General features: G+C 39.2%; 1 protein-coding gene across 3 annotated transcripts in view; it reads left to right on the top strand.

The window, feature by feature from the left end:
- The window catches only part of LOC149571111 (uncharacterized), an 83666-nt gene that overhangs the window by 33474 nt on the left and 23867 nt on the right, over nucleotides 1-26325 (top strand). For all 3 annotated transcript variants that reach the window (XM_089812673.1, XM_089812672.1, XM_089812671.1), the window contains one exon: nucleotides 6669-6840. In XM_089812673.1, coding sequence (XP_089668799.1) covers nucleotides 6669-6840 — 172 coding nt within the window. The remainder of the gene's footprint in view (nucleotides 1-6668; nucleotides 6841-26325) is intronic.

The following is a 26325-nucleotide window of genomic DNA, read 5'->3' as shown; positions in this document are numbered from 1 at the left end:
ATGAGAAGTAGTTCAGAACTGGAGGATACGGTTTGGGGTGAGGGTGTGCCCCGGATCATCTTAGGGAGCCGTTGGAGATAGGATGATGTTGTTGAGTGTGTCCTCTGCAAGGCCTCACAAATCTAGTGTGACTTGAAGGAGGGTCGAGCAACCGTTTCGTCCCCTGGACATGAGACATAGGTGTGAAGAAGGTGATGAGATGGTCTGAAGTCTGTCTTGATGGGAATTGAAGCTACAAAGTGTGATCATAAAGCCGCATGGCCTCTTGGAGATAAAGTGCAAGACATTGTTGATTAGTGTACTTGAAAAATGAAGAAAGGGACCTACTCTCCAAATAAGTAGTAGAGACTCCCCTTGATCTCATAGTAAATGGGCAAAGGAAAACAAAATGGATCTTAGTTTGAGCCTCCCCTAGGGGACAAAGACAATAGATCCTGTCTTGTTTGTCAATTTGGTGGTCAGTTTGCATATGTAATTGATGTGAGCCCACTCTAAAAGATCCCAAAGAGATGTTGAGGGCATAACTCCAATGACGAGTGAGGTACCAAGGGCGCACAATAATCCTAACCTAAATATCCATGTAGTGCTTAGCATAGAAAGCCATGCTCGAGTGGAGCCCCCCTAAAGGTTTACTCCATGTTGTGATAATATACTGTCTATAGATGTCGAGTTTGACGTGCTCAAACAACTGTTGAGAGGGAAGGAGGTGAGAAGGGGCATGTAGAGAGAACTGAAAGGGGGAAGGCAAACCATTGCAATCCTAATCAAATCAAGAAGAGCAAAGGCTTAGGCATACTAGCAACGAGCTCTGCCAATAGGATCGGAGCTTGCCACCACTTCAGAAGAGCAAAAGGTCAGGTAAGAATATCTGTGATGACCCTCAATAGAGTTCGCGAAGCTTCAAAGCCGATGAAGAAACCAACCCGAATCAAAGATGGCCCCAAGTCAGAAAGGATGAACCCCAAACTCGACCAAGATGATGTTGTGGGGAGTGGTCTGATGACATTTAATAATCTGCCAAAAGAGGGTTATGGACTCTCTCGACTAGGTGGACCCGGCCAAGGACTCTAAGAGGGACATCTTGGTCATGGTATCCTAGAAGTGATGTGTGAAACACTTATCTCTCAAGCATAGCTAGGTAATCAAGCCCTTTTAAACCTAAGGCTACATGATAGGTCTTATACTGAAACAGGGTCCAGATAACTTAATGCTCAAGTAAGTATAGGAGGATGTGATCTCAACCTTCTCATCCTTCAAGTAGAAGTGGAGATGCGAGGTCTTCAAGCATTTGAAGATTATCACCCAGGTCTTGCCCAGGTACAAAACTAACTACTACAAGTAACAAAATGAGGTCAACCCAATCAAGAAGCCACTAGAGCCCCTCTAGGAAAGAAGCCAAAATAACTACATTGTTGGCAAACAGTAAAGTGGAGACGAAAACTCGACGTAAGTAGCAGCCATCACTTGGGAACGAAAAGTCACGGAGGAAAGCCTCAAGCTTGTCATGTAAATACCGAAAAGTGTAGGGGAGAGAGGGAAGCCTTTCTTCACCCTGATGGTGCTCTGAATAGGATCTGAAAGCCCCTATGGAGCCCTAAACCTGCCCACAAAACTCTCATATAACCTCATGATAGCTGTCGTGAGAGTCTCTGAAATCCCTATGTATCTAAGTCTCTTAAAGAGAGCCATCTGAGGAACAAAATCAAAGGCTTTGCGAAAGTCTACAAAGCAACAATAGACTTTCATTAAGTGGTGTCGAGCCCCCTTAATGATAGTCTCTAGAGTCAGGATATGGTTCATGGTCTAGCAATTTGTATGAAAACCGGCTTGTCCCCTAACCAAAAGTGCTGCCGATCAAGCTCCCTATATAAGATAGTTTTTAGCGTGGTGGCATAGAGTTTGGCAAACATATGCCCAACTATGAGGTCTTGTAGTTGTTGGGGTCTGAGACTGACCCGATCTTATGGACCAGATAGTGAAAGCTAGTGCAAACCAGTGTGTTAAAGAGCACTGTGAGGGGATATCATAGGGAGTGGAGATGTGAGAAACAAGGGAGCTGTGATCCATGGTGGAGGGTGGGGGGGAAGGGTGGCGAGGGAACAAGGTGCGCCAAAAGAGCTTCGGAGACTACAGGAGAGAGGCATAGAGGGATCTACATTGCATTGTGTTAGTGAACAGATTGCCCTCCAAAGAAATACATACAAATTAACCCCAAAATGCCCAGATAGGAAGACTAAATATGCACTAACAATTGGGTCACTTCGCTATTGAAGAGCGTAAGCGCTCTCTGAATTTATCCGGGTACAACTCCCCATATATGATTTACAATGAATTTACAGAATTACAAACACAGATGCTTTTGACCAGAAAGCACGAAAGGCAGACAAACATCCACTTGTAAACACGACGTAGATGCGAAGAAACTAATTAATCAAAGGGAAACAAAAAGTATATGATACAAAGTTCATTTACCCAATGATTACATTATAGGAGAAATGTAGAAAGAAAGACTAATTGTTCTCTCCAAACACACGAATAGAAAAGCTCAAGTTCTTAATAATAATCGTGACAATAATTGTATGCATCAAAATTGCATTTAGAGACAATCATGGTAATTCAAAGATTAACTTTGAGCAGAAAGCTAACACACAAACCCAAAGTTCTGATATACTAAAACTCTCCTCTAAACGCAACAAAACAAAGGCACACACTAATCTTTCATTCAGAAAATTATCTACCCTCCTGTAGCACAAAATCCGTACAATCCCCCTGTTCTCTTTCTGCTATTCCTGACTCTCTTTTTCATAGCACAAAGTCTGCCCCTTCCACCAAAAACCGGAACCCTTTTTATCTTTTGATGGCATCATCCTGCTATTTCGTAATCCTTTTCGGTTTTAATAACTGATTCTTAACCATTTTCCTTTAGTAAGCTTCCTTTTCAGTTATTAAAACTGAATCTTTAAAATCTCTGCTTCCAACACTTTAGGGAACTTTTTCAAGTTTATTTAATATTTAGCCACATGAACTAAATATTAAAACCCACGTCCATGTTTTATAACCTTGCCTTCCAAATATTATTTAAAGTATTTGAACGCTTTGAAATAAATATGCTTGGATGCCAATGTGGAAATTTGGATAAGTTTACATTAGACAACACAAAGCCAAATGTCGTCACAAGACCCCACCATTTGTTATGCTTCCACCCGAGTCATCATGCTGGGAGTCAATCTTCATATTGCCACATCGATTCTCTTATATAAATGAGGACCTTTTGGATATCACAAACATCCGAAAAATTAGTTTGTGGATGTTTGGTACTCCTTTGTGGATCTCATATCTCCTGACCAAGTGAAAGTCACTGGCCTATGTCTGTACACCTCCATCGACGTGATTTCTAAACAAATGATGAAATCGGGTGCTCTTCACTCCCAATGATTACCATGTATTCAAATTAAGTAGGATCCTTCACCATTTTATGAGGAATTGACAGGTATTGAAGAGTTATGAGCCATGGGCATTTTCCATTCTCTTTCAAACTGCATATGAAACCGGATTCTCCTGACACCACACGCTTTCCCCCAAGGTTTGGTTGTCAATTGTCGTCAGGTGGTTTCCCATTCTATATTGACAGTCATCATCGGGAGTAGGGGCACGTTATGTATCCAACTCGTAGTATGAGTGTATTAGATTTCAGGCATTCTATCAAACAGATCACATGCTTTGTCATACTTCGTATTGTGGCTTCGAAGAATCCATCATGCCACATCGATATCCTTCTAAACTTGAGGGAAAAGTGGAGCATAAACTTCATATGTACATAACTTGATATTTGCTTCTCTATCGGGCTATTGGATGGATTGTGCATCAACATTACATCGAACACTTGTTACGCATTCTCATTCAATCGCCATTAGGCACGCTCATGTCACAGGTTGTGGTTCAACGTTGTGTGATCGAGTAATCGGTGTTCCTACCTGGCATGTTCCGTGGATTCAATATGCTTATCACATCTTAGCCATCCATTGCGTATGGGACCGCTACCCAACACAATATTTCAGGTTTCAAAAAATCAACAAAGCCTTCGAACTGCCAGAGGTTTTTTTTTAATACAAATATAAGTTTTACTTTTCACAATGCCATCTGCTACGTTGGTTTCTAAGTGGGATGCATCGACTACTTGCATATTGGATAGAGTCCCTTTTTAGAAGTTTTCCTTCATGAGCGAATTAAACATGAGGATGCTATTCCTAAGTTGGTATCATATGCCATGGCTTGAATGTGGACGTGTGCGCATATACTATTCCCATTTTACCATGTTATAGGTGTAATTGACCACGTTGTAAGAAAAACATCCTCATGATATTCATTCTGTATGCAGACATGTGGCACCTAAATAGTGTGGCCGCAAGACACTAATCGCCAAGGCTGAATGTCAATACCTTCATAATAGTTGACTCTCCTTGATATGGATCCCATGTTCTCGGCATCCTATGAAACCAACACAACTCGTGTCCGTCCTATTCACTTATGGGGGTTCACTCCATCAATGTATATGATTGATAATCATTGTTTATTCCATCGACCATATTACCCACCATAGGTTTATCATTATCAGCAGATAATGACATCTCGATGTCTTTGCAACAAAAGATTCCTTCTAGCAACCGGCTATCTTTCCCCAAGCCAAAAAGATGTAGATTCCATAATTGACTGACATCTGCCCTCTAAATTCATTACAAACCTCTTGAATATTTTCATTTTAAACCAATGAATGCCGAGTCTTTATACTTGCAGCCTCAGACCTTTGTACTTGAGTTTGTGCTACCAAATTGGAACTGGTCAAATCTGCATTTACCTTTGGATCTTCGAATTAAATGAAATTGAACTCGAGAATTTGAACTAAACTTCAAACTTGTGAAATTGTCAGATCACCTTTACTACCAAACTTGTGAAACTTTGGAAATAACTGAACTGTTGAATTGCACCCATAATCATGTCTCTAAATTTAACTCTGAATCTGAAGCTGAACTTCAAACTAGGGTACTTGAATCTGCATATGAAGACCTGACTTGGACATGCATTTTGACTTGGAACTGCACTTATGAACTTCCGAATTACTGCTCATGAAGACATGACATTGGTCTCGCACATTCTGGAAACAATCATCTGAACACATGTGCCATATCAAACCAATGAACCTGTTTGGAATGTAGATTGAACTTTCAAACTTGTTGAACCTCTGAACTTTTGTACTGAACCTGCAAGATGAACCATTTCGAACCACTTCGAACCATTGTTCAAAGGGGTTCAAGACCATAAATTGAAAATTTATTACTAAGGTCTATATGAGGGCTAACACATCGTGAAGAACATCCACTTGTGGCAAAGAAAGCGGCAGTAGGCGAGCCTCAATTGGACGAACGCAGGGGAAACGGTGGAGAAGGTCGAGCGAAGTGAGCAGTGAACGGATTTGTAGTCCTTGTCAAACCACTGATTCATGGGGCAAGTGTTCATGCGCTTGGTGAAAGGATACATCTTGTATGATGCCATAAAGACTTTTGATCCATACCCAAGTTTGCTGAAAAATCCACCATTAAATTCACTTCTTGAATGCAATGCAAGGAAACCACATCAATGAAAGAAGATCAAATAGCTTGTGTCTTCCTCCAAAAGCACCAACATGTTTAATTAGACAAAAACTTTTACAAAGACTGTTGGTGATGTTAAGAGGGTCACCTTTTGATGGCCTAAAATCAGAAATATTAAAGGCAATATGCATATTTATTAGTTTGTAATAATTTTAATGTACAAAAATATCTGTGAACTTTGAACAATAGTAATAAAATTAATAATATAATGATAAATTAGAATTATAAATGAAGTTAATAATAATATTAATAGCTGCTATTAATTTACTAGTTAATAACAATAACATACATTATTATAATATAGTGCGCTAATTAATTGTTTCCATGTGCATATTAAAATCCCAACTCTATTCTGCTTCACTTCTATGTTGCCTATGTTGGGACTTTTTCAAAATATGCACTGCCTGTTATTAATGGAATGAATACCATGATTTATTTTAATATTCTGATATTCTGCTTATTTTCAGTTATGTTACACATCAAATTGCTTTATTATACATATAGCACATAAAGCCACAGTTGACTGCAATTTTTTTAAAATATTGATACGATGAACCATCAAATATGTTTATACACATAGCCTCAAAATTAATTGTCCAATGTTGTCATGAAATAACTACATAGGCTAACAGTCCTTATGCATTGTGAAGAGACAGAATGATAAATTAATTTACAGAGTGAGCAAAACAGCGAAGTTGTAGATGGGGGTCACCACAGATTTTCTTTACCTTTGTCTGGTTCTTTTCATTTAGTCTATGATATTGATTAAATAGCTTAGGGTTAACACAGTTGGTCATCCACTTCGTTATAGCAATTGGCCAGAGCTTGATGAAGCATTAAACATCTATTCTTACCTTTGACTCTTTTGAGCAAAGAAAGAAAAAGGCTGGATTTATTCATTTAGTGGTTGCTTCTTTATTGTTACAGTATTATAGCATTGAGCTTCATTCATATAGATTCCTTACATGCTTTATAATGCAATTTAACCTTATTGCATAAAGAAACTTATGGCAACTGCAGGGAATGCCCCCTGGATTTACGAGAAGCAATAGCTAGTTTAATATTTGCTGCACCAAGATGCTCTGACCTACCGGAGCTATTACACATACGCAACTTGTTTGGTGCAAAATATGGAAAAGAATTTATTGTAGCTGCAACAGAGCTCCGACCTGATTGTGCTGTTAATCGTCAGGTGAGTCAGTAAAAGATACATTCTCCACATTGAAAACACTATAGGATATCAGTCATGATATTAGCTAATAGACAAATCAATCAACTGTAGGTTTGTTATTACTAATAGTTTGAAAAATACCTAGTCATTAGTAGTACTTAGAAAACACAGAAAAAGTGACAGAAAGCAGTATTTTTGTAGAATGCATTTTTTGTATATGTTCGTAACATATGGATTTCAACTGCAAAATAATCTTGTTCTTACATTGGTATTTGCTGTTTTTTGTCAAGGGAAAATCAACAATCCTGTGATTTTCTGAGGACAGTTCATTCAGTTCAATATATTCATGGTGAATTTATGGATCAAAACTTTAAGGCTTCTTGAGAGTAACAACTGAATAATCAACTACCGCAGACTCTGAATAGCCACTCAGCTTGTATCACATGATGCTTCCAACCTTGAATATCACTGGTGTCTCCTGCCCTGACTCTGATGTTCAATCTGTATAGCCTCTCTTTTGATATCAATGAAAAATGATGGCGGCTCAAGGACTAGCACTAATATCCCAGCCCGGCCTGCATGTTCTTTTACTATCGATTATACCTCTGGGACTGGTTGTGAACTTATTCTGTGCACTTCCAGGTCGGTGATATGATATTCTTTTCTTCTCTTGTGCAACAAATCCACAGTCGTATCTGCACTTCTATCAGCGATGGCTTCTTGAAGTGTAATCTGGCATTTCACTGTGCATCAAATGGTGATCAAACTTGACGGATTTAAATGATTTTTACTTGAAAGAGCGATCAACAGAGTCAGGAGTGGTGCCTAGCTAGTTGGGGGTTTTATCCCAAATATCCCATTCGCTGAGGCAATAATATATTCATCCATCCAAGCATAACCTGAGCTAAAGCCACTACACATTTATCTATGGTGATCTGATAAAATCTGTCCAAGCCAGCCCAACGAACATCAAAAGTATTTTATTTTCGAAAGCATTTTCAGCCTTTTAAGTCAGCTAGGGTTGACTCAAACATAAAACAAATTATTTCATTAAGATTTAAGCAAAAAGGAAAACTAGAAGGGTGCTTTGGAGCACCACCAGGCTGGCCAACTAGCTTCAGAAATCCAGTTCATCACAGTCCACCCATCCTCCAATTCACCTTCTCAGGAAATTCCCCTGTCCAAAGAAAGAATGAACTGCAGTTTTACTTGATGGTAAAGATAAACTTTGTATTGCTTGTACCCTTTCTGGATCAATCTTAATACCTTCTTTAGACACAATATGTCCTAAAAGCTTACCCTCCATCAGACCATAAACTGATTTTTTGGTATTCAAAGACACGCCATGTTGTCTGCATCTTTCTAGGACTTGTTGGAGATGAAAGAAATGATCTTGACATTTTTTGGAGTAAACAGTCAAATCATCTAAGTATATAACAATGTTGTCATTGATCAGACCATCAAAAGCAAGATCTGTTGCTCGATGAAAAGTTGCTCCAGCATTGATAAGACCAAAAGACATCCACCAATATGCCAAAGTTCCCCATGAGGTAGTAAATGTTGTCTTATATTGATCATCTCCACAAACCTCAATTTGATTGTAACTTGAAAAGCCATCTGAGATAGATAACATTTCAGAACCAGTAACAACTTGTAATATTTGGTCCATGACCGGAAGTGGATAATTCTCCTTAAGAGACCCCTGATTGAAATTACGAAAATCCATACATATGCGAATTTCTTCATTCTTCTTTCTAATAGGGACTATATTAGCTACCCATGATGAGTGATGACTAGGAAAAATAATACCCGCTTCAAGCATTTTTTTAATTTCAGCCAAAATAGTACTTGAAATCTTCGGATTGTATTGTCTCTACTTTTGGCGGAAAGGAACTGAGCCAAAGTTACGAGGAATATCATGTAGTACTTCTTTTGGACGGAAAGACATGAGATCTTCATAAGAATAAGCTAAAACATCTTGTATTCACGAAGCAAGGTGACGAAATTTTCCTTCTCCTCCGTGCACCAATTGCCAATGTTAACCAGCTTTGTATCTTCTTCAGTTCCAATGTTGTATTTCTCATATTGTTCCAAAGATCTCGTCCTTGTCTTTTGTTGTTCCTTAACATATCTATCATGCTTGTCAAAAATCTTTTCCCAAGAAATCAAACCTTTGGGAATCTTTTTACTTTTAAGCTAAATAACTTCATGACCAGCTTCAGGATCTATCTTAGAAATTACTTGATTTGAGGCATTTTCACTTCCTTCAAAGTACATCTCATCAAAACCCTCCTTTGTTTCAAGAAAATTTATGATCTGAGTATCATCGTTGAACACTTGCCGATGCTCACAATTATCTGGAATACTTGGTCAATAAACCAATTATATTTCATATATGCTATCTTTAAAGCCTTGACAAGGAAGTAACAGAGTTGCTGAAACAGCCAGTGAATCAGCCCTATCATTCAATTGTCTTGGAATTACTGAAATATTGAAAGGACTAAACAACTTGATGTAATCCCAAGCTAAATCACGGTAATGTCTAAGTCGATCATTTCTTGCTTGATATTGACCTTTGACTTGACATACTACCAACTCAGCATCTCCCTTTATATGCAAATTTTGAATTCCTTTGGCTTGTGCCATAGTCAACCCCAATATCAAGGCTTCATATTTAGTTGTGTTATTGGTGTTAGGAAAGTGCAACTTATAAGAAAAAGGGAAAAACTCTCCTTTAGGTGAAACAAACACAACTCTAGCACCAGACCCCATAGAAGCACAACTTCCATTGAATTCCATAATCCAAATAGCGGTAGAACTACTAGAACTTGCTTCACAATCATTAAGAATGATTTTCCCTTCAAGAGAATCAGTGGAATCACTTTCGGAAAAAAATTCTTCTTTCTCTAGACAATCCATAGGAACACTTTCAAGAACTACTCCTTTTTTGGAATTAATATCTTCTATGATTTTGATAGCATCAACAAATCTTTCAGTGTTTGATAGTAATGAAGAACTTTCAGAATTAGTCCAATCTTTGGCATATTTGGATAGTTCATCAGTATGTAGGTAGTAGTTACCCATTCCGGCTGACTCGAAAAGAATGAGCATGTGGGTCATTGGACTTAACTACTACATACTTTGTTTCTCTTTCAAGGTGCAACTTCTACATAACACCTTTAACTAGTATTCTAGCTTCAGTCATATCCATATTGAGTTCTCCTCCTATATCTTTGCAAAAATTGCTGCCAAGTAACATACCATAGGAGGCTGGTACATTTGCAACTAAAATGGTCATCTTATCTTTCTGTCTGGGAAAGACACGAAGGAAAACTGAGCATCTTTGATTTGTCCTTTCAGAGACGTTTGTTTTCCATAGAATAATAGCTATAAAAAGACTTAGTTAAAGTCAACCCTAAAGCATCTGCAACCTTGATTGGCATAACATTATCAAATGCACTAGAATCTATAGTACAATTGCTTAACTTGAAACCATTGATTAGTAAGGAAAGATAGAAAGGTTCATTTTTTCCTCGAATTGAGGATGGAATGGTAATTAGGTTATTTGGCATATTTTTATATTTAGGGGCAACCAAATGAGTCTGGGTAAGTTGGGGTTCTTTGACAAATTTAGTAAGTCTATCCAGCTGATCTGGATAGGCTTGTAGGTATTCTACCTCAGACATCTGAATTTTAGTCTTCTTAGCATGATCTATGACATCAAAAGCTTGGAAAGAATTTGCTAAAGAAGAATTAAAATTTTCAGCCTGGGTTTTAATACTAGTATTAGGCATATTGGATTTCAAAATACTAGATGCAGGAAAAGTTTGATCATCACTTACTTGATTTCTAGTTGGATCATTAGGTACGCTAGGTAATGTTGTTCCCCTCTTTGCAATGGTTAGGCATGTGAGGAATATCCAACTTCTTTTCAACTTCTTGTTGTTGTTGAGGTAGTGTGGTTTGTGAACATGTCATAACTGCATAAGCTTGTGCAAAATCGTTTTCATGATCTTCATCATTGTATTGTACATACCCAATAGTAGAGTCCCCAATTGTTTGATGATCATCATGATATAGAGCAGCAGTATCCTCAGAAGGATATTCATCTTGATTATCATTCATCGAATCAGCCTCAAAGTAACCAGTAGTTGTATTACTTGGTGGTGCTTCAAGTGCAAGCCTTTCCAAAGGAGGAAGCTTATTCTGATTTTTAGTTGCATAATTATTTGCAGCATTAGGATATGGTTGCCTTGGAATATCCTTGTATGGTGTCACAAATGAGCCTTGAGATATTTGCTTTTTGAGTGCTAGAAGCTCATTTGCTAACTTTTGAACCAGTGAATCAGACTTACTCGATGAAGAAGATTCCTAAAGGGAATTGTTCTTGAATCGATTGGAATCTTTACGAAATTTTCCCACAAGTATCTGATCATCTCCAATCTCAGTTGCCAGAGATTGTGCAAGAGCCAATGTTGCAGAAGCAACTCTTCTCAATAAAAAGCTGACTTTAGGAAGCTAAGTGTTGTTGGTAAAATCTATATTATAGTGGATGGGTAGAATTGTATCCGAAAGGGTGCGTGATGGTTGAGTCACCCCTTCGAGAAAGTATATGTACATCATCTAAATGGATTATTGGATCATCATTATCATTGTAATCATTGTTGCATATTGCTTATATGAATAAAGTATCATGTTTTGCGTTACATTCTAGCACCTTAATGCGATAAGTATCTATTTACCTTGAACGGTAAACATTTGGTGCTGTTGCCATTTGAACTTGGTATACAAGAGGTGTTATGAAGATTAATGCCGAATTTGCTTCATAAAGATAGGAATAAAATAAAAGACAAGGATGATATACGCACGACACGGGAAGCATTAATTTTAGCACAACAGGTGGAGCGTAGAGAGAAGTTTCAGTAGCTTACCGATGGACACTCAGGGGGTGAAGGAGCACTGACGAAGGGATTGCATTCACCTAGTAGACTGTAGAGTGCCAAGGAATTGCTTGAAGAAATGTGACAGAGATTGAATTTGGTGGAAGAGACAAGGGAGGAGTTCCTTAACTTGTATACGTCGAGGGTAGAGGACCCGAACAGAAGAGAAGGTACCCACATGACCCGAAGTGTCGAAGGAGCACGAGTGTGGGGTGAACTCTTCGTTCCGGAGACACTTGATGAATGAATACATGTAGAGAATCAAACAACTTCGCTTGAAGAAGATCCCTTCACACCAGGTAACATGGTTGTCCAAAGTAGGGTAGTTGTGCATAACAATGCGGGTACTCAGAACAACGCGGATACCCAACAAGTACCAAAGATTCAGAAGAAATTAATGATGGCAGGACCTAAGGAAAAATTACTCAAGTTTAATGGTGATGGGATGGCTGATTCAGTTAGACACTGTAAAACTTGTGAAACAATCTGGATGGTGAACGGTGTAATGAACTAGGATGATTGGGTCCGACAGTTTCCGGTGACCCTACAGGGTGTAGCGATTGATTAGTTTTTGGATGTCGATCCTCAAAAAATTAACTACATGGTCAAATATCAAGAAAGAATTCATAGCAGAATTCTGACTATTGAGGGATGATAACGAAATAGTAGTGAAAATATATAGTACAAAACAGGGAAAGAACAAAATATGCAAGAAGGCTGAAGGAGCTGGTGGGGAAAATGGAAAGCCAACCAGTTGACGGATTAAAGAAAAGATAGTTTGTGGAAGGGCTACGACAACATTGAAGAAAACGATGAAAATTGTACCTCCAGCGTTGTACATAGATGCATATAATTGAGTGATGGTGTAACAACCTGCCTTGTTCTGTTATTTTAATGTCTATTTCTTCCTGTAATTTTGTCAAACAATTGTTTTGCAACTAAATTTCTTATAGTTTTCAGCTTGATGTTGATCAATGGTTTTTCAAGATTGTTTGTGTTTCATATGAGATGCAAATAGGAGGCAACATAGAACCATATGCAGCTAATAACAATGACCATTCATTTATTTCTTGTTTCAAATTTATCAGGAAATTACAACTACCATAACAATCATATCTTCTCATTAAACTCAACGCATTATATCAACTATAAAGTTCAATGATGGTCCATACCCATTGCGGTTGCAGCAGTGTTAATAGTTCTGAAATTGCTACAGTAACTTGTAGCTACAGTGATCCGGATTGCGACAATAACTTGCTGCTCCAGTAACTCGCTGCTACAGTACCACGCTACAGTGATTCAGGCTGCTACAGTAACTCGCTGCTATAGTGATTCGGACTGCTAGAGTAACTCGCTGCTACAGTGATTCTGACTGCTATAGTAACTCGCTACTATAGTGATTCCGACTGCTACAGTAACTTGCTGCTATAGTGATTTCGATTGCTACAGTAACTCGTTGCTAAAGTACCGCACGACAGGAACTTGCTGTTACCATGTTGAATCTCAAAACCATATCTTACAATGGCGTCAAGATTTCCAGCTTGAAGGGATTTCGTCCTTCAAACTATTGAGATACAATCTCCAGAATATTACCCAATTTTTTTGATATTTCCAAGCATACTTAAAAAAAGGTCTTCCATTTCTTTTATAGTGTTCTCACAAGAGCTCCATCCTTCGTTTTCTCAATGTGGGATAAAACATAACTCCCTTTATGTAACTTATGTCTCCAATGTGTTATAAAATAAAAGGGTCTCTTTTAATTTAAATATTTCCCACAAACTATAGTCTATGCATTAATAAAGTTAAATATTTAAATTTAACTTTATAAAATAGCTTTATCAATGCATAACAAATCTTATCAATGATAAACAAGTTTTCTTGTCGATTTTAAACAATTACCATCGACATATCGTTGCCACTGGATGTCCGACCATGTCCAAGATGACATACTATAAATAGTAAGTATGCCAAAAGTTGCCTCAAAACCCCTCAGAAAGACCTGCAATTGAAACTATCTAGGCGAAATGGCGTCTAAGCCCCTTTCATGTCCTGGTTAGCCTACGGGACTGTGGGGAAATAGGCTAACGACAACATCATGCTATGAATGCTAAAAAGGGGACATTATAGATGGATTTGGAGAGTGAGTAGAAAACGAGCAAAAAGAAGAAAAACAAATCATCCGACTTAGATGATTCATCTTCCGAAAGTAGTAGTAGTGACGAAGAGTTGAGTAAGAATGCTTGAGCATTGTAGAAGGATATGTTACAGGCGATGGAGTTCAAAAATTTGAAAAAGAATCCTGACTCAGTGAAAGGGGAACTGTGGTGTAGGGATTGTAAGGAGGACCACACAAAGGGCTCCTGCCTGAAGAAACAATTTTGCAATATCTGCCAAATTGTGGGACATTCCACCAAGGAATGCCCGTTCAATATGAACATGAAGGGACATCAACAAGTGTTATTGACGTAGGAAGTATCCATCGTAGGAGCAAGAACGAACACGAACAGTGACACAACTTTAGGAGGGTACCATAACAATAATTGGCATAAATGAGGCGGTAACAATAATAATAATATTAACAATAATGGAGGCTGAAGTCGGATACAATATGACTCGAGTGGACAACCGATGATACAATGCCATGCGTGCAACCTTTGGGGACACTTTGCCAGAGACTGTACCATGAAGGAAGCACCATAGTTGTTGTGCAGATGGTGTGGTTCGGGAGACCACGAGGATTCGAAATGCACTAAGCAAGGGGTAGACTTGTTAAGTATTGAAACATGTGAGGAGGAGACATTATCCATCACTCACGAGCAAGCAAAGAAGGCAACGTATGCTATTGTAGAAGAGGAAAAGAAAAGGTTTCAACAAGCGCAAGCGGAATTAGAAAAACAAATGGAAGCTAAGAAATCACAAACAAAAGACACTGTTGGTACCTCAAAGAGGAACCTGGTAGAACAAAATGTTATATGGCAGGTAATGCAAATTGAAGTTCCTATAAAACTAAATGACCTTCTTACAATGCCTCAGCTACAAATTGTCATACTGAACATGACACCACTCCTGAAAGCAACAAAAGAGATAGGAAAAGATGGCAGCGGAACAACTGCGACAAACCCAGTGCTACTGGCACTCACTATGGGAAGGCATTGTGCAGTAGTCAGAACCATACTCACAGACACAATCGTAGATGGAGGGTTAGGAGTGAATGTACTGCCGGAAGATGTATGGAAGAAGTTGGGGCAACCCATGTTGTGGCCACCTACATTTCAATTGCTTACAACGATCAGCATGGGATCAAGCCTTTAGGGACCCTGATGGTGCAACCTGTAACCATTGGGACGCAACCATTCTTATTGGATTTCGTGTTGGTACCATTAAAAAGAAAAAGGGTACAATGCCATCCTTGGATGGGGCTGGCTAGTACAAGCGAAGGTGAAACATGATTGGAAACGGAATACTCTATCCATGGAAGGCGAAGGCCAGAGATTTCTAATCAACTTACACACAGATGGTAGTAGAGGAGGGAGCATCGTTGGATTTCAAAGGCAAAGGCGGAGGTAACGACAAGGGGAAGAAAAGAATGGAACCTGACGAAGAGGGAATATTGAGATTGGAAGGAGGGTCTAACAATGACGACCTAGACTTGGTGAATGGCCTACTCCATTGGCAGATGGAGGACATGAGCTCTTTTCAAGCTGTAACATGTTAGGGGTTGAGGATGGAAAAAAGAGAATGAATTTCCAAAAGAGTATAGCAAAGTAAAGGAAGGAGAAGCATGGATAGATGAAACGCCTGTGCATACGTTTAGTGAAGACAAACCTATTAAGTACGAAGAGCCTACAGTAAAAATGATGAACTTAAGGGATGAGGCTAATTCGCAAAATATCTTTGTGGGAGATGACTGGAATCCAGTCCTGAAAGCAGTAGCGTTCAAAATATTCAAGGAATATAAGGACGTATTCGCGTAGATGTATAAGGATCTGAAAGGGTACTGCTGGAACTATACGTCCACCATATACCACTGATAGAAGGAATAGTACCCATATGGAAGTGGTTGTACAGGATGAACAACAACCATGCCGTACAAGTTATTGATGAGATCAACCAAATGCTTGAAGTAGGCATTTTTTTAAGGGTGTAGACGAGTGAGTGGGTATCTTCGATTGTGATATTTTTGAAGGACACCACTCAGATAAGAATATGAGTGGACTTTCGATGCCTGAATGAAGTAACCATCAAGGATCCGTCCTTGATACCATTCCCCGATAGTATTTTGGAAGAAGTTGCGAAGCACGAAATATATTCATTTATGGATGGATTCTCTGGATACAACCAGATATCCATCGCGGAGGAAGATAGGCTTAAAACAACCTTCATAGCTGAGGATGGAGTATATGCCTACAATAGGATGTCCGTCAGATTGTGTAATGCTCCAGCAACATTTTAGAGAGCATATTTGATAAGATGTCAGTTGAGAATTTCAAGGCATTTTTGGATGACTGGTCAATTTTTAGTGTAGAGGACAAGCATATAACCGCACTCAGAGAATGCATGGAAAGATAGAAATGTAGATTCATGGTACCGCAAGGGAAGCTATTAGGGCACATCGTATGCAAAGCAGGATTAAAGACGGATTCTAACAAAGTCTGGGTAATCTTGGAAATGCCACCGTCAACGGATGTAACAGAGGTAAAATCGTTCCTCGAACATATTGGATATTACCGAAGGTTCATTAAGGGCTTTGTGAAAATATCCCTACCCGCTGGACAAACTAACATGCAAAGGAGAACACAACAAGTGGGATACAAAGCAGAATGAATCTTTTGAAGGATTGAAAACCAGACTAACTACAGTGCTTATCATGGCTTATCCGAATCGGGATAAGGAGATTCATCTTCATATCGATGCGTCAAACTATGCAATTGGAGCGACATTGGCACAAACAGGTGATCACGGATTGGATCATCCGGTGTACTTGCATGTTGTTGTGAGGTTTTCACACATCGCCCCAAATCTTGGGGACCCCCTTTCTTTTTTTCACCTCAGCAAATTTTTGGATTGCCCAAAATTTTTGAGTTTTGAAAATTTCACACCTTGGCACCTTCAGGACAAATTTGGGAGGCTTAGCTTATTTTCACCTTGTTTCAATTTGATTTTCCAGAGCTATCAATTTTATCCTTAGGCCGAATAATTTTCTAAGTTAATTTCAACTTGGCAGGATAAAGTTGTGAATTTTGTACTTAGACGTTTTCTTTTGAAATTCTGGTTTTAACTCTGTAAATTTGGATAATTTTCAAAAGAGAAATTTTAATTAGACTTAAGTTTTTGGAAAAATCTTAAATTTTTCTTTGGTGAAATTTTTTAATTTTGTTGAAATGAGGAAAATTGCAAAAAAATCGATTTTTGGTTCTAAATGCAATTTTAATTTTTTAATTTTTAGCTTGGCAAAATCGATTTGGTAGAAAATTACAAAAAATTGGCTTTAATTGGATTAATTGCCTTGAAAACTTTTAAGTTTTTTAATGAATTTTAGTAATTTAATATTGAAAAAATGGCTTTTGGTTAGCCAAAATCCAAATTTAATGACGTATTAATTACTAAACCCTCATTAAATGGAAATATTTAACACCCTCGAGGCCATTTAATTTCGTTTTGCAATTGGAGCTAATTGGTAAATTTAGAAGTGCAATTTTCTTTTAGCAAAATTAATTTTTTTTAGCTAAGTATTTAATTGTGGGCCTTAACTTGAATTTAATTTTTGTTTTTGTTTTCTCCTAGACCATGTAGGCCAGCTTTATGGAGAAAGACAATTGGCTATAAAGGGAGTCTCCTCCCCATCTCATTTTCACAAATCATTTCTTCCTCTCTATGTGGGTGAATTTTGTGGAGGAGCAGATTTTTTCCAGACTTGGGTGAATTTTGTGGAGGAGCAGATTTTTTTCAGACTTGGGCGAATTTAGTGGAAGGCAGTTTTTTGCATGCTTGGGCAATTTTTTGCTTGCATTTCTCCATTTTCAGACCTTGGTGATTTTTCTTGTGGGCAGATTCTTACATATTTTGGTGGTTTTCTCCTCCATTTGTGGGCTGCGATTTGTGCCCTAGGTAGCATTTTGGACAGATTTTAGACTTCATGCATGGGCGAATTTGAGACAAAGGCAAAATTTTCCATTCTTGGCATTTTATTGAGACAGATCTGATTCTGATTTTTGAGCAATTCATGGTGAAGGTCTGATTTTTTCTTACTTAGGACTGCATATTTATACCAGATTTTGGCAATTTTGTTGGGAGAAGAGATACATATGAAAGTTTGATTTTTGCATAGAAGGCAATTGTTGGATAGTTTTAGGACTGTAAATTTCTAATTTGCAAAGGGATTTGAACTTCTTGAAAGTCATATCCTAGGTTCCGAAAAGTCGTTGTAAGTTTATCGGTTAAGGTGAATTTTCATCATCTAGAGTTGCAAGGAGTGCTTAAGCTGACATCCATCTTTCGTTCTAGTCTAAGGATTGCTCCACTTGGTTCTTCTTGCCTTTTGGTCCACCACTCTACTATCCCGTAATAGGATGACGAGCATGGAGGATGATAGTGCAAGTAAGAATCCCAAGCGGGCGAACACTAAGAAAGACAGAGGATATGACGCCCAAAACTTCCTTCTTCTCGAAAATGAAGAGAATAACCGACACCAATATCTGTACAATGGACATGATACGGATGAGGCACAGACTGAAGGAAGGACAATCCCCCTTGGCAAAAAGGATTTATAAGAGTGGAATTGTACACGCAGCGGCTTTTCCTCCCACATTGCCTTGTCCAGAATTGATTATGGAATGTGTATCCAGATTTGATCTAAACAGTAATTCCATCATTTTTGATGAAGGGAAGAGAGTGTTGGCCAGCATCGGCGAACAAGCAATTGAAGAAACATTTAACATTCCCTAGTACAAGGGCATGACAATTGTAATGATGGATCAAGCAACTAAATCATTTCAAGATAACCAAGAGGCCTATTACACGCATCTAAAGCAGAATTGGATATGCGAGGGAAGAAAAGGAGTTAACAGATCATCGAAGCTTACAATGACAGATTTCAAACCAGAATATGGTGATCTCGTTGTTCTGCTCAGTCGGATCATGGGCCTAGCTCAAGGGATCAGATTTGAAAATTGGATGTACTTCTTCATTGATGAGATCAAGAAAGGGAAAAGAAGGTTTGATTGGGCCAAGATCATAAGCGAGAACTTAAAATTGCAACTCAGAACCGTGCAAAACCAAAGGCAATTCTACATGAGCTCCTATCTGTTCTACCTAATTGCTAGATTGTACAAAAGTCCGGGACTTAAGGCCTTAGGAGAAGTTGGTAGCGGACCGGGGCAATATTTGGTACATGAATGCTATCCGTACCTCTACACAATAACAAAGATTACAAGATATTTTGCGATGCCTTCGCCATGAAGACAGTAAGGGTATTACAAGGGACACCGGCTAAGAGACTTTCATCGGAAGTAGAGACAAGAATTAAGAAGTTTGGGAGTTGGTTCATCCAATTTTCGTAGTTTACATACATTAGAGTGGCAGGAAGTACAGTTTGTCCCAAGAGGCTTCCAAGGTACCCATCCGACAAGGTAGTTTTGTTAGAATTGGCTAGAGAACTTGAGCATTATGATAGAATATTGAGAAACGAAGAAAAAACAGGCATTTCATTCTCAATCATAATTGGCAATGATAGTTGTCCAAATCGGGCCTCCTTTGAAGCCGTAGAAAAGGAATTGGAATGTTATCATCTAGGATGGTATAGAGCAAGGCAAGGGTTTGACCCTAATGGTCTTATCAAGGCATCTCATGGAAACGAATTTGAGCATGTTCCCACCATAGAAGACTTTTGGGCCAACGCCAAAGATGACTTTCATGTGAGAAAGCTAGCTTTCTCAAGGCTAATGGTGAACATGATGAGGGCTATTAGGTGGCGAGGCCTCAATATTCCGGATCAACTGGAGGATGATGGAAATGTGTTGAGAGAAGACTATGATACAGTAGAAGGAACATAATTGAATCCAATGGATTGGGATGACCATCAGGATCCTTCCTTGGAAGGAGTTACAAGGGTAGTGGATTTACATACCGAGTCATGGTATAATGAAGGACTAAGGAAGCTACAAAGACAAAGGATTCCCCTTACCTATGAGATGATGAAGCCAAAAGAAAGACAAACATAATCAGTTGGGCACAAGAATGAAGTAAATGGCCGGCAACAAGAAATAATTAGAAATGGCAAGAAGAAAGTTTTGGAGGTAGAGAATGGCAAAGAACATCCAGAGCCTTTAGCTAAGAGACAACATGCAGCGCCATCAAGAGAGAGTATAGTTGAAGCTAGAGGCCAAGAGGTCAATTCGAATGATAAAGGGGCCGCGGTGGAGGTGAGCTCTTATTCGGAATCAAGTGGCTATAGTGAAAGCATTGAATACTCCCCTCACTCGGAGAATCAGCAAGGAAATGATATGGAAGAAACTAGTAGAGAAGAAGATGGACCAATCGACATCGAGGCAATAAGTCAGGAACCCAAGGTTGTTGGTGATGCTTTGTTAGTTCAACCAAATCTAGATTTGGGGAGATGCACTGCACCACTATGGTTAAGACAAATGCTTATGCCAAGAGGTGAGGTAGTAGCGGCCCATACAACTGAGGACATACAAGGGTTAATAAAAAAGGGTGATAGCGAGAACCAAAAACAAATGGCAAGAATGGTGGCAAGGGTAATCAGGAGCAACAATGATGATCACCGAAAGGTTCAGATTGCTATTCCAACAGTCAACAAGGCAGTGAATGAGATTGTGGCCCAAGAATATGAAATAGTGGAACATAACTTGGGAAGGAATACAGATGATATGGAGTGTGAGGAGGTCCAGGAAGGTATAGCATCGATCAGAGAGAGGTTAAGGAAGGCAAATGAAAGGATAGTAAAGTTGGAGGCCGAGAATAAATATTGGAGAGATAGCCAGCCCATCCAACAGCTGCACTAGGCAGCCCTTCCTCAAGACAGCGGGAGCAATTCAGGAGAGATATCAGCTCAGCTACACGAAGTCAGGGATTGGATCCATGATACAATCCAAGATGGGCGAAATTTCTTGCCTTCCTTCGTCTCTACATTCCAGTCATTAGTGACCGTTAGAGACAAGTACAGATTATTCGAAAAAGAGTGGAAAGGTTTCTTTCCCATTAGAGATTTGGCTATTCCTAGGCTATAGGCGTTCATTGGGCTACCAGAGGCACATTTGCAAAGGGCCAGGTTGGTTGATGAGAGAGGATTGAGTAGAGTTGAATCTTGGTTTGTTGCATTGACTAACAGATTTAGAACACTTGAAGAGATACATAACGAGATTGCACGACACAGTCCAAGTGTCGACACTTCTATTTCAACCATGATGAGCGACGTTGGGGTGGCACTTGATTTTGAGGATATCAGAGAAGAGGATGTTAATGAAACTGGGAAAGGTTGCTATCAAGAGAAAGCATTTGGGCACCCTTTCCTCTCTCAACGCTTTTATTGGATTTGCAAAGGAATATGAGAAGGATCACGAAAAGATACTACAAGCAGCGAACAGCGTGGCGAAGTCAGCGAAACTCAAGGCGAAGCACACACCTTGTCCTCCTATGGAAGAAGTTAACGAAAGGCTAGCTAAGTTCATTGCCTTAGCTAAGAAAATGAAAGAAAAAGGAAGATTTATATTAGAAGATCATTTGATGTAAGTCCAAGTGGCAAATTTCCCTTTCTTCTAGAATAGGACAAGTGTCTATTTCTGATTGGCCACCATTTTGGTGCTTTCTCATTGGTTGCCACTTTTTGCACTTTTTTCATTGGTCCATTGATGAGGTGGCAGCTTCTCATTGGCCAATGGGGTGGCAACCCTAATTAGGGTTTTGAGGATCCAATCTGGATCGTTGATCTTGTTTTGATCTCCACCGTCCGTTGTATTTTTGGCCCCTATAAAAGGCCATTTGCTCTCATTTGTAAAGTGGTCAGAGAAATTGTTGCGAAAATAATACCAAAATTGCTCTCTTTTTCATTGTTGTGATTGGCATGTTGATCAAGAACATTGGGTGTTATTACATGTTTTCTACTTCCACTTTGTTAGATTTTTCTTTCAAATTGTTAAAGTTGGTTTCATTTTAAGTTGTTCAAGTGAAAGTAAAGTAGTTGGATAGTTGTGTGGTAGCATTGGTAAATGTTTGATAGGGATCAATACTAGGCCACTAGCATCCTAGCGGCTGGTTGGGAAGCTTTGTGTGGTAAGCTAGTTTATTTTTCCTTTGAATCATTGCACCTATGGAAGTGAGGCCGCTGGTCACCTCTCATTAGGTTCGATCCCCGTCCATTTGCTAACCTTCCATTCATAGGAGTAGGAGTAGAATAGTGAGTAGTTGGGTAGTCGAAGCTTAGAGAAGCAAGTTAGAGGAGTAAGTTAAGTATCAAAACGCATCCACTCACCTTCCACCACCATCACTTTACTATCAACATCACCATTGGCAGACATCCTCCACTATCGCCGCCATCAACATTATCTGCTTCGGCACATTTCACAAACCGAGCCACCATCACCTTCATCCCACCAAAGTCCAAGTCATCCTCAACAATAGCGTAAGGCCGCCTACGTGATTACCAGCGAATCACATCGATAAAACTGAGCGAGTATCCAACAGTGTAAGGAACATTGGAGCTATTGCTTATGTCTTCATGAGTAATAACTTTTCAAGAGAGGAGTTGCATGTTTGATATCCCATATTGAATATTCAAATCCTAATATGTTATGTAAGTGATACAAAACTCGCATCAACACATGTAGACTACTATCGGAAACAAAGAAGAATTATAGTACAACAGAGAGAGGGGCACTTTGGATGGTATACGTCGTATAGAATTTTAGACATTATCTACTAGCGACGCCATTCATATTTTATGTGGACCATCAAGCACTGTTATATCTCGTGAACAAGCCCATCATCCAAGGAAGGATAAGCAGGTGGCTATTACTATTATAAGAATTCACATTCAAAATTGTGGTACAATTTGGAAAAGGTCATGTGAGAGTGGACCATTTATCAAGGATCAAATCAGGAGAACTAGCGGAAGGAGTCAACGACCATTTTTTGGATGCATAATTGTTCCAGATTGCGGTATTACCATCCTGGTACACAAGTATCAGGGAATATCTTTCGACAGGACAATTTCCTAGGGAAATGTCGCCAAGCGAAAGGAGAAAATTGGTGCTAAGGAGCCGAACGTTTCAGTTGATCAACGGTTTGCTCTATAAGATGGGACCCGACCAGATTTTAAGACAGTGTGTTCTAGAAGAGGAAATATCTAAGGTGTCAAAGGAAGCACATGAAGGACCAGCAAGAGAACACATGGGGCCAGATACAACTGTATGGAAGATACTTTTGGGAGGTTTATGGTGGCCAACCGTGCACAACGATGCCAGGGAGTGGGTCGTTGTGTGTGATACATGTTAGAGGGTTGGGAAACCACTGAAGAGGGATTTCATGCCTCTCAACCCTTCACACGCATAGTAGTTATTTGAACGATGGGAGTTGGACTTTGTCGGAACCCTCAAGGTAAGTAAAACCAGAAGATGCAGGTACATTATGGTAGCGATGGAGTACCTTACCAAGTGGGTAGAGGTGCAGGCCCTACTAGACAACTCTGCGGTAAGCACGGCAAAATTTATTTACGAGAAAACCATCACAAGTTATGGAATCCCACTATAGTTGACAAGCGATCGTGGGGGACACTTCGTCAATCACGTCATCTGTCTACTAACCACAGAGTTCAAGATATACCATTCCTTATCAAGCCTGTACTATTTGAGAGCCAACAGACAAGCAAAAGCTACAAATAAGATCTTAGTTGGAGTGATTTATAAATTTTGCATAGTCGAAAGAGAGGATTGGGAAGAAAAGCTACCATCAGCATTATGGGCATATCGTGCTTCATACAAAGTAACCATGGGACATGCTCCGTTTCAGTTGATGTATGGGCAGGAGGCCGTGGTACCGATGGAATTCATTGTACCAAGTTTGAGGATCGTGATTGAAAACAAACTAGGACATATGGAAAGTTTGAGGGAAAGATTGTATAATTTAAATAAACTTGACGAGCGACGACTGCAGACACAATGGGCCACGGAAGTTACATAGAATAGACGTAAGACATGACACGACAAGCACTTGAAGTTGAACAAATTTCAACTAGGCCAATTAGTTTTGAAGTATAATGGGCGCAACGAAATCAAACCAGGAAAATTTAAGGTTAAATGGGTCGGGCCATATAAAATTTGCGAAGTTGGCGATAATGGAGCAATTAAACTATGGATGATCGACGAGAAGAAAGTGGCCAATGCAATTAATGGATTGAAGCTGGAAGTCTATCACGAAAGAAATAACATGCCTTCGTCTTGAACACTTAAGTGACAGTATAAAAAAATAAAATAAAAAATAGTAATGTATATATGTAAGATAAGTAAGTATAAGTAATTATAATAAATATGTGCAAATAAGAAGTCAGAGAAAATTCTAATAGATGAATAGAGCAATGAAAAAATTAAAATAAGCAGGACTATATAGCACCGTACAGCCATAGAAATGCAATGTACAGCTTTGAGAGGACAATGTACAGTGGCAACATTAGAAAACAAATAGAAAAGGAACACCGTACAACCTGCATATAAAAGAGTACCATACGAACACAACAACAAAACACTTAGCAAAGGGAAGGAGCATCGTACTAATAGAATAATAGAGCATCATACGGTAAAGAAGTGAAGTAGGAGAACAGAGCAACCGTACGACCAACAGAAGGAGATGGGGAAGAAATAGACACCGTACGATATAAAGTGTTGTGAGAGGCGACCACTAACAAGAGAAATAGGTGTGGCCCGTACAGTCAGAGGAAAGCAACACCATACGGTTAAACGAAAGTAATGATACAAGATGTTAGACTACTCTTCACTATATGGTGGAATAGGAGATGATTACCGTACGGAATAAGAATAAGAAGGATAACACATGCACTGTACGACTGAACAAACAGAGGAGATATACCGCACGAGGAGATTAGGAGCTTGTCCAAAACACCGTACGGCTTGGGAAATAGAATACATGTATTGCCAGAAGGTTACCAAAATCAATCGTACAACCGTATGGTAACAAGAAAGCACATAGAGGAGGTTATAAGGAATCACACTGCACGGACACCGTACGGCTATAGGGGAAAAGTGAACACTGTATAGACAAAGAAGGAAGCAAACGGGTTATAGATAGAGAGATTGTGGAAACATATCATTGTACGGTAAGCTAAGAAGGGAAAGTTATAGACTTCTTGATAGGAAGCAAAGTCAGTGAGACATTCCGTATGGATAGAACATTTAAAAGACTGGAGATAAGAGGTTACATTGTACGACTAGATAGGAGATAAGTTGCTGCGTTGTACGACTATAAGAAAGTACAAGGGAATTATAGGCATGTGTTGTACGGTTGTACGGACGAGGAAACAAACATATTCATAGCGTAAGGTCTACTGTATGGCTATGATAGGTACTACAGATGCAAGTGAATTGAGGATAAAGGTGGTACAGTCGTACCAGAAGCAATAAATTATTTCAGAGAACCAGTTAACAAGAGCCGTACAAACAGAAGAACCCTTGGAGGATTCCAACAACTGACCTAACTGTTTTTTGTCTTCTTCATACAAAAAGACAAAGAAGTGACAGTTATACAATCAGCCAGAAAGAGAGCTTGGAAAAAGAAGTTGGAGGAAAATACAACGACTGCAACCATGAACAAAAACGTGAAAACCTTGTCATCAAGAGTGTGTATTGCAGGAGGCACAAGCACAGGAGCAAGTAAAAAGAAAGACAAGCAAACAACATAGTTGGCTGCAATTGATAATCTCATAGCACAAAATGTCTTGTTTGAGGGTTTGAATGGAGCAGAATGCAGGAGATGGTGGTAGGAGACCCCTGATAACCTTTTGGTGAAAACCAGCATTTGGAAGGCATAGGTTGAATGGGCAATACAGATGCTTGTAGTTTGCATTCGAGACTACGAAGGGTTCTTGCACACAATGATAGAGACATACGATAGATTCTCCTGAACTAGTTCGTTTGCCTATCTTGAACACGACGTGGTAATATCATTCAGACCAACATAGTTCACACGGGTATTCAAAATACTTGGTCATGCAAAAGGTGGATGGAAAATCAATAATAAATCGATAAAATTGAGTCGAGAGGTGAAGGTACAATTGGTACAGTTGGTATGTGGGGATTTGACACAAACGGAGAAAGAAACCCTCTTGGACATGTCGAAGGGTAGAGGACTGAAAAAGTCCAACATTCAGGAAGGGCACTGGCATTGTCTTATGGACTTAGTAAAAAGTTGCCTCACAGGATCCAGCCGCACTTCAGACATTTTATTCCCATAGGTGGCGATGGTGAACGAGATCCTACATGGAAGAGTGTACGATTGGGCTGCATTGTTGGTAGAAAGGATGTGCGAATTTATGACATTG

The sequence above is a fragment of the Cupressus sempervirens genome, chromosome 2, assembly GCF_028749045.1.
Source record: "Cupressus sempervirens isolate cs-2001-9-10 chromosome 2, ASM2874904v1, whole genome shotgun sequence".
Classification (NCBI taxonomy): Eukaryota; Viridiplantae; Streptophyta; class Pinopsida; order Cupressales; family Cupressaceae; genus Cupressus; species Cupressus sempervirens.
The sequence above is the reverse complement of the archived record's forward strand: the minus strand, read 5'-3'. Positions and strand labels throughout refer to the sequence as shown.